This window comes from Labrus mixtus, chromosome 12, assembly GCF_963584025.1.
Source record: "Labrus mixtus chromosome 12, fLabMix1.1, whole genome shotgun sequence".
Lineage (NCBI taxonomy): Eukaryota > Metazoa > Chordata > Actinopteri > Labriformes > Labridae > Labrus > Labrus mixtus.
In genome coordinates this window covers 1,075,657-1,085,656 of record NC_083623.1, presented here as the reverse complement: position 1 = coordinate 1,085,656, position 10,000 = coordinate 1,075,657, and the positions used below count along the sequence as shown (strand labels likewise).

Here is a 10,000-nt window from a genome sequence, read left to right as displayed (position 1 = left end):
ATAAACATGATTAATAAACATTATGATTAATAAACACTATGATTAATAAACATTATGATTAATAAACATTATGATTAATAAACATGATTAATAAACATTATGATGAATAAACATTATGATTAATAAACACTATGATTAATAAACATGATTAATAAACATTATGATTAATAAACATGATTAATAAACATTATGATTAATAAACACTATGATTAATAAACATTATGATTAATAAACATGATTAATAAACATGATTAATAAACATTATGATTAATAAACATGATTAATAAACACTATGATTAATAAACATTATGATTAATAAACATGATTAATAAACATTATGATTAATAAACATTATGATTAATAAACACTATGATTAATAAACATTATGATTAATAAACATGATTAATAAACATTATGATTAATAAACACTATGATTAATAAACATTATGATTAATAAACATGATTAATAAACACTATGATTAATAAACATTATGATTAATAAACATGATTAATAAACATTATGATTAATAAACATGATTAATAAACACTATGATTAATAAACATTATGATTAATAAACACTATGATTAATAAACATGATTAATAAACATTATGATTAATAAACACTATGGTTAATAAACACTATGATTAATAAACATGATTAATAAACGTTATGATTAATAAACACTATGATTAATAAACACTATGATTAATAAACATGATTAATAAACACTATGATTAATAAACATTATGATTAATAAACACTATGATTAATAAACATTATGATTAATAAACATGATTAATAAACATTATGATTAATAAACATTATGATTAATAAACATGATGAATAAACATTATGATTAATAAACACTATGATTAATAAACATGATTAATAAACACTATGATTAATAAACATTATGATTAATAAACACTATGATTAATAAACACTATGATTAATAAACATGATTAATAAACATTATGATTAATAAACACTATGATTAATAAACATTATGATTAATAAACATTATGATTAATAAACATGATTAATAAACATTATGATGAATAAACATTATGATTAATAAACACTATGATTAATAAACACTATGATTAATAAACATGATTAATAAACATTATGATTAATAAACACTATGATTAATAAACTTTATGATTAATAAACACTATGATTAATAAACATTATGATTAATAAACATGATTAATAAACACTATGATTAATAAACATTATGATTAATAAACACTATGATTAATAAACATTATGATTAATAAACATGATTAATAAACATTATGATTAATAAACACTATGATTAATAAACACTATGATTAATAAACATTATGATTAATAAACACTATGATTAATAAACATTATGATTAATAAACATTATGATTAATAAACATGATTAATAAACATTATGATTAATAAACATTATGATTAATAAACATGATTAATAAACATTATGATGAATAAACATTATGATTAATAAACACTATGATTAATAAACACTATGATTAATAAACATGATTAATAAACATTATGATTAATAAACACTATGATTAATAAACATTATGATTAATAAACACTATGATTAATAAACATGATTAATAAACACTATGATTAATAAACATTATGATTAATAAACACTATGATTAATAAACATTATGATTAATAAACATGATTAATAAACATTATGATTAATAAACACTATGATTAATAAACATTATGATTAATAAACATTATGATTAATAAACATGATTAATAAACATGATTAATAAACATTATGATTAATAAACATTATGATTAATAAACAGTGGAGAGTAAATACTGTTGGCGCTGATTTATGTTGATGACAGTAAACAACGAGGAAAGCGCGGCGGCGGGAAAACAAACATATGTGACACTTTGGTGAAGATTTTAATGAAAATGATCGACTGACTTATAAAGATGTTAAGACAGTTATGGTGTTTCACTTTAATTCTGTATATAAACATATCCGAACTCTAATCCCCCTCTATCAGATTATCTATCTGATTATTACCCGGATGTAGGTCTTACTTTGAACGGTTGCTAAATCAGATTGAACACCATCATGACTTCATTCAAAGAGTATTTTAACCCGTTTCGTGTGTAAAGTAGATGTGTGTGTGTGTGTGTGTGTGTGTGTGTGTGTGTGTGTGAACGTTGTGTAAACACGTCAATCACGTGTCTTTGTTGTCAAATTAACAAAACTCAAATGGCTTTAAATGTGTAAGCGTGAACATTTTGTGTTTTTTATTTTAAGAGCACAGATTGTGTGTGTGGTCAGTTTAAAATCTTTTATAATGTAAGAAAGTGTTTGAGGAGAGTCAGACTGCAGTATCACTTTCTACCGCTGGGTGGCGACTCTGCTCTCTGACGTCACTGACCTACATTCACTGTGTCGTCTTCTCCTCCCGGAAACAGCTGATGAGTCACCTTCTGTTTTCGAGGGAAAATGAGGCGATTTTATGATCCGCAGGGACTGAAACGCGATAAGATATAAGGTATTTAATCCGCATAATCATTCACACAAGACTCCTGCGTTTAAATCTCCCTTCACGAGTCTAAAGATACCGTAAATAAACCGTCTAATAACCGGATTGTGCGCATTTCCCCTCCTGACATATTTAGCTGACTAAGACTTATCGCCATTTCTTTATTTTTAATCTCTCATATCTACAGATACAGACACTCAAACATCTATGATAGTGTATGTTTTATGATACTATTTTTGGCGCCTGGTTGTCATGGTTACAACGCCTTAAGAATGCAGGAAACAACAGAACGTGCAGCGGCGGGAATCCAAAAAGAAAAGGACGCCATAAAAACTATAACACCTACATTAAGTTAATCTTTAAAAAGCATCGAAAACAAGCACTTTAAGAGCCAATAATGATTTAATTTATAAACATGTGTATTCTCACATATGAGGGGATGTATAAAAATAATGTGTAAAGCAGAATTAGTGATTTTGAAGACGTGTATGTCTTGAGATGTCAAATAGTGTTATAGAGAAAGACAATATTTCAGAGGATAAATAATAAAGGGAATCGACGTACTTCTTTACGTCATCACGTTGTTTTAGGAACACATTTTAACCGTTTATTGTGTAAAATAAACGAGTCTTTTGTTAAAATGATACGTTGCGTAACACCGGTGTTTCAGTCAGTTTTGTAACCCCGCACAGACAAAGCCGTTTGAATTTCCCGCAGCTGTTCAGGCGACACGTGATTGCGGCTGTCCTCCTGATTGGCTGCGGCGCGGCGTCAGCTTTAAAGAGACAGCACGAGCTCTGTTCTGATTCGTCGGCTGGTTTCTAGCGCCAATATTTCAATAAAAAGGGCGAGCGGAGAGAACCCGCTCAGTCTCTCTTCTCTCTGTCTCTCTCTCTGTGCTGCTCGTTAGTGTAGATATTTCTCTTTTTAACGCTCTTTTAGCTTCTTTCTCTGTTTTTATTCCGTGTTTGTGTGAACTTAAAGGATCCAACATGATGTCTGCTCGCTCTCCTCTTTCAGTCAAGAATGAAAACACTCTCAGCAGCCAGCTCATCAACGTGTCGCTGGACAAAGAAAACACGGTGAGTCACTAAAACCGGATGATTCTATTCTTCAAATTCGACCGTTAAATTCTTATTTCAGTTCATTTACTTCATTTACCGTCTTTTTTAATTTCAACATATGGCCGCCATTTTTTTTCACGTCGTCATCTTACTGACTTATTTGATCCTCCTCGCGACATATTTAATCTCTTAATGTGATGAAATCCAACATATAGCTCCAGTAAAGTCTTTATTTTAATAAAATCTGAATGTTTTGTGTCTTCCAGCCTCCCAGTCTGAACACGACCCGGATCCTGGCCTCCAAAACGGCGCGGAAAATCTTCCAGGACCCTGCGGTGAGTTTGAGTGTAAAAGTCTGCAGAAACTTTAAATATCTTAATAATCTTAACCCAGCAGATGATTTTTATTAAGATATACGTTTACAAAGAGCAGGTTCTGTGTCGTTTATTGTGAACATGTGGCGCCAAAAATGTCTCTTCTGGCGCGAACAATCAGATGATGATGATCAGCTGTTTCTTTGTTTGTTTTAATCACTTTAATGATTAAATCTTTACCTCACATGAAAGCAGACTGTAGTTCACTGATCTAATCTAAAAAAGAGATTAAACACGAGTTTTATTATCAGTCAATCTGAAACAAGATGGCGTGTCTTCATGTTGTTCTTTTCTGTTCTGCAGGATTTAAAAACAGGATTAGTTTGTTTTCTTCAGTGTTTTAATTTGTCTTAAACATTTAAATAAACATCAGCTGTAGTTTAAAGTATGTAGGTAAGAGAAGTTAAAGTCCTTCATTAGCTCTTACATTTCATTATTTGAGCAGAAATATTATAAATAAAGAGATGTGTTAATCACATTATTTAAAGTCTGAAGAATAACAGAGGAGTGTCTTAGATATCTTTTAGTGTTTACTCCGGCTCCCCTCACCAAAGAGCGTCTGTTTGATTAAAGACCCACATAGAGATCCGAACGTCTGATGAGTTTTAAACTTTAATGTCGTTTAGACAATCAGAACATTTCTGATCATGGAACACATCCAGACTGTTTTAATGAAAGAGCTTCAGTTCAGTAGTTTCTTCAGTAAAAATGAGACGGGAGGAAAGGGACAGGACCAAACTTGGTTGGTAGCGAGCTGTCATGGCGTCCTCTGTCTGCAGAGTCAAACCAGACATGGCGTGTAGTTCGTGTCTGACGATGTTTTATTTGTTTGTCGTTCAGCCCAAAGACGTGAAGAGCAGCAGCGAGGGGGAGGAGCCTCTGCTGAAGGAGAACCCTCGCCGCTTCGTCGTCTTCCCCATCCAGTACCACGACATCTGGCAGATGTACAAGAAGGCCGAGGCGTCATTCTGGACCGCAGAGGAGGTAAGCCCCGCCCCCTCCACCAACGACCTCTGTAGGTGTTAGAGGTTAAAGATGATTTCTAACGACTCGTGTGTGTGTTCAGGTGGATCTGTCGAAGGACCAGCAGCACTGGGAGTCCCTGAAGGACGAGGAGCGCTACTTCATCTCTCACGTGTTGGCCTTCTTCGCCGCCAGCGACGGCATCGTCAACGAGAATCTGGTGAGGATGAAAATCACAAAACACAGAAAATGAATTTTAAAACGCCCAGCTCTAAATGATTGACAGCTGCTAACAGGAAGTGGTCTGCTGTCTCGCGCTGTTCCTCATGTGACCACCAGGTGGAGCGCTTCACTCAGGAGGTCCAGGTGACGGAGGCCCGGTGTTTCTACGGGTTCCAGATCGCCATGGAGAACATCCACTCCGAGATGTACAGCCTCCTCATCAACACCTACATCAGAGAGCCCGCAGAGAGGTGAGGACCCACTAACTGGTCTGTAGAGGACCCACTAACTGGTCTGTAGAGGACCCACTAACTGGTCTGTACAGGACCCACTAACTGGTCTGTAGAGGACCCACTAACTGGTCTGTAGAGGACCCACTAACTGTTCTGTAGAGGACCCACTAACCGGTCTGTAGTGGACCCCTTAAACTGGTCTGTAGTGGACCCCACTAACCGGTCTGTAGTGGACCCCTTAAACTGGTCTGTAGAGGACCCACTAACCGGTCTGTAGTGGACCCCTTAAACTGGTCTATAGAGGACCCACTAACCGGTCTGTAGTGGACCCCTTAAACTGGTCTATAGAGGACCCACTAACCGGTCTGTAGTGGACCCAGGTGTTTCGATTGTTTGGTTTTGAGTAGCTGTTCTGACGGTGCGTTCACTGACCCTCAGAGAATACCTGTTCAACGCCATTGAGACTCTGCCGTGTGTGAAGAAGAAGGCTGACTGGGCGATCAACTGGATCGGAAACAAGAGCGCCAACTACGGTAAGAGACGCTACATGAACTCAAACAATAGAGACAGTTGGAGGTGTCGGAGTGACTCTGGTGCACGCCGCCTCGACGCAGCGTGCAACTAAGACTGTGTGCACAAGATGTTTGTAAAACTTGTTAATGGTCTGATCTCGCCCCCGCTGGTTCTGACGTGGTCTCTGTCTACTTCCTGTAGGAGAGCGAGTCGTGGCGTTCGCTGCCGTGGAGGGGATCTTCTTCTCGGGGTCGTTCGCTGCGATCTTCTGGCTGAAGAAGCGCGGCCTGATGCCCGGTCTGACCTTCTCCAACGAGCTGATCAGCAGAGACGAGGGTCTGCACTGCGACTTCGCCTGCCTCATGTTCAAACACCTGCAGAACAAACCGTCTGAGGAGACGGTCAAGAGCATCATCCAGAACGCCGTGGAGATCGAGCAGGTAGCGTACTGACACACGGACGACCAAGCAGATGACCTCTAAACACGCACGCCGTTTTCCCCCGCCGCCCTCCTCTAAAGCCTGTTTGTGTTTTCAGGAGTTCCTGACGGAGGCGCTGCCCGTGAAGCTCATCGGGATGAACTGCGAGCTCATGAAGCAGTACATTGAGTTCGTTGCCGACAGACTGATGCTGGAGCTCGGCTTTGAAAAGGTAACCATGGCAACCAGAGAGCGCTGTTTAAACCGTGTTGTCACGAGGGGGGGTCAGGTCTGTGGTGATGAGACGCGCAGGGGTACGGACCTCAGCCGATGATGGGGGCTGAGTGCTGCTGCGCCGCTCTGATTGGAGGACGTGTGGTTCACCGGTCAGGGCGCCAGCAGCACGAGACAGACGCCACACTGAACAGACCGCCTCCGCAAAATCTAAATGCTGTAAATAAGACTCCAAAACTTTAAAACAGGATCTTCAATCAAACTGTAACTTCTTTATTTATCTCCTGAGTAGAATTTGTTCTGCGGCGGCCTTCGTCCAACGCCGCTGAGACGTCTTTAACTTTGATCTGTGATGTGTGTGTGCAGATCTACCGCGTGGAGAACCCGTTTGACTTCATGGAGAACATCTCTCTGGAGGGGAAGACCAACTTCTTTGAGAAGCGTGTTGGCGAGTACCAGAGGATGGGCGTAATGTCGGGCACCACAGACAACACGTTCAGGCTGGACGCCGACTTCTAGAAGACACACACACAGACTCTGACTTCCTGCTGGACCTCCTCACTGCAGGACGACCACGCTGCGGACTCTACACTCACCTGAGGCTGCGAGGCGATGAACTGTGAGGGGGCGGGGCTCTTCATCTGGATATCTGCTGAGTCATGGTGTAAATAAAATGAGAGTTACACTCAGCAGGTAACCAGGTGGACTCTGGTTTCTCCTCTAAATTAAAAGTAGACTTTGTTTTTATAGCTGCTATATTATGTTTTTATACTGAACTGTTTTTAGGGTTTCTGTTGATTCTGTACAGGGTTGTTGTTGTTGTTTGCATTAAATTTAAACTTACTGCAAACTGTTTCCTCTTTACATCTACACATCAGAACAAACTAGAGCTAACTCGTTAAGTGTCCCTTCAGGCTCACCGTAGATAGTCATAGTGATGTAAATCTGCAGGTTGGAGGGCCCCTCATGGGAACTTTACTTGGGGCCTCTACAGACTCGACAATGCCCCTCAATATAATTCTAAAATTATGCAGATTGTTTATTTTGCATCTTCAGCACAGAATTATTGTTTTTTTTTGTGAGCACAAGTCCGTGAATTATCTTTATTGGAATCATAAGACCAATGCTGCCTTCACGTGCTCCTCAGAAAAATCGGATGTTCCATTTGTGTTGTCGTCATGGCGACATGCGCGTGTGTTCCCTCCTAGAATGAAGAGCACGCGATGAGCTTCAGGTAAACTTTAATAAACTCACCTGACATGATTTCCACTTAAAGTTTGTGCTTATAGATTCATGAACTAAAAGCAGCTAGTCAAAACAAATGATAGCGACTGTTCACATATTTTAATTTACCGTTAATTGTTGACGTTGTTTCTGTTTTCTTAGATTTTTGCTGCGCTGAAACGTCACGCAGGCGTCACATCTCTGAAACTCTGATATCGTAGAGATTTCTCTTATAATTACGGGTTTTGAGGCTAGTTCATATTCTATGTTTCACTCGTTAAACCGATACTTCCGAGGAGCAGCTGAAGGCCGCATGAGAGCCATCCTCCAACCAAACCGCTGATAGTTCTGTCGGGAGCGGACAGCTACGTCATCACGCAGAACCACAATCTGTTTATTAAACGTGACTAAACGGTCGGAAGTAGAAGTCACGTGCTCTAACTGAGGAGTGATTTACTAACATCTTATCTCCGACAGTTAATATGAAACGTTTACCGACCCTGTGTCTAAAGTTTATCTCGATTTGGCTCCTCCTTGTAACGTAGAACCTCGCTGACGTCATATGAGGAAGTAAACAAAAGTCCAAACTAGCAGCTTCAGGTCGCGCCACTTCTTCTCTAACATGTCGGTTTCAAACCCGAGGCAGACGTTTTTAAACCCGGTGAGATGCTTTCTGAGTTTGTTTAAGTGTATTAAATATCTGTGGAGTTTATTTATCTTCTTTATTCACGTTAAAGTTTAATTTGTATAAAGAGACGTCATGTTTTATTCACTTCACAAAGTCGTTTATATTTAATGAGACGTTGTTGTAGAACACATCCAAAGTGCTTCTCCATCATTAATTAAATTAAGAACATGATTCAAAAACCAAACTTATTTATTTCAGAATATTAAATTGAGTTTATTTCGGATCCCTTCCGCTCATTTCTCAGACTGACTTCATTAACCTGAGATTGATTTACACTCGGATGGAGGTGTGACACGTGCTCTTACTCAGTCTGTGTTTAGTTTGAAGAAATGCTGGAATATGATTATGTTCATTATTTATAATGGAGACTGCTTCCTGTCTGTTTTTAGATTCACAAACTGGTCAAAATGTTTTTTTTGGAAGATAACATGTACGTGATCTTTAAAGGTCCAATCAGTGAGATGTGTAGAGAGTGAGATGATAAAGGACCAATCAGTGAGATGTGTAGAGAGTGAGATGATAAAGGACCAATCAGTGAGCTGTGTAGAGAGTGAGATGATAAAGGACCAATCAGTGAGCTGTGTAGAGAGTGAGATGATAAAGGACCAATCAGTGAGATGTGTAGAGAGTGAGATGATAAAGGACCAATCAGTGAGCTGTGTAGAGAGTGAGATGATAAAGGTCCAATCAGTGAGATGTGTAGAGAGTGAGATGATAAAGGACCAATCAGTGAGCTGTGTAGAGAGTGAGATGATAAAGGACCAATCAGTGAGATGTGTAGAGAGTGAGATGATAAAGGACCAATCAGTGAGATGTGTAGAGAGTGAGATGATAAAGGTCCAATCAGTGAGATGTGTAGAGAGTGAGATGATAAAGGTCCAATCAGTGAGCTGTGTAGAGAGTGAGATGATAAAGGACCAATCAGTGAGATGTGTAGAGAGTGAGATGATAAAGGACCAATCAGTGAGCTGTGTAGAGAGTGAGATGATAAAGGTCCAATCAGTGAGATGTGTAGAGAGTGAGATGATTAAGGACCAATCAGTGAGCTGTGTAGAGAGTGAGATGATAAAGGACCAATCAGTGAGATGTGTAGAGAGTGAGATGATAAAGGACCAATCAGTGAGATGTGTAGAGAGTGAGATGATAAAGGTCCAATCAGTGAGCTGTGTAGAGAGTGAGATGATAAAGGACCAATCAGTGAGATGTGTAGAGAGTGAGATGATAAAGGACCAATCAGTGAGATGTGTAGAGAGTGAGATGATAAAGGACCAATCAGTGAGATGTGTAGAGAGTGAGATGATAAAGGTCCAATCAGTGAGCTGTGTAGAGAGTGAGATGATAAAGGACCAATCAGTGAGATGTGTAGAGAGTGAGATGATAAAGGACCAATCAGTGAGATGTGTAGAGAGTGAGATGATAAAGGACCAATCAGTGAGATGTGTAGAGAGTGAGATGATAAAGGACCAATCAGTGAGATGTGTAGAGAGTGAGATGATAAAGGTATCTTACTATCTGATCATTAAGGAAACATGTTGAAGTGCT

The 10,000-nt window shown here is 38.4% G+C and overlaps 2 protein-coding genes and 1 non-coding gene across 4 annotated transcripts in view; all 3 read left to right on the top strand.

The window, feature by feature from the left end:
• The first annotated feature begins 3,449 nt into the window (after window positions 1-3,449).
• On the top strand, window positions 3,450-7,396 carry LOC132985461 (ribonucleoside-diphosphate reductase subunit M2). Its single transcript, XM_061052855.1, has 9 exons — window positions 3,450-3,606; window positions 3,855-3,923; window positions 4,803-4,946; window positions 5,029-5,145; window positions 5,265-5,398; window positions 5,819-5,913; window positions 6,095-6,333; window positions 6,431-6,544; window positions 6,913-7,396. The coding sequence occupies exons 1-9, from the start codon at window positions 3,517-3,519 to the stop codon at window positions 7,063-7,065; spliced, it is 1,155 nt and encodes a 384-aa protein (XP_060908838.1). The 5' UTR covers window positions 3,450-3,516; the 3' UTR covers window positions 7,066-7,396.
• Window positions 6,603-6,741, top strand: LOC132985886 (small nucleolar RNA SNORD94). Its single transcript, XR_009675109.1, has one exon. It is a non-coding gene; the product is annotated as a small nucleolar RNA SNORD94 (small nucleolar RNA).
• A 789-nt stretch (window positions 7,397-8,185) lies between the features above and the next one.
• Window positions 8,186-10,000, top strand: part of LOC132985473 (galectin-8-like) — an 11,735-nt gene continuing 9,920 nt past the window's right edge. Inside the window, exon 1 of one of the 2 annotated variants that reach the window (XM_061052880.1) lies at window positions 8,186-8,431. In XM_061052880.1, the coding sequence (XP_060908863.1) occupies window positions 8,393-8,431 (39 nt within the window). In that variant the 5' untranslated portion in view covers window positions 8,186-8,392. The remainder of the gene's footprint in view (window positions 8,432-10,000) is intronic. The other variant, XM_061052879.1, reaches the window with a different exon arrangement.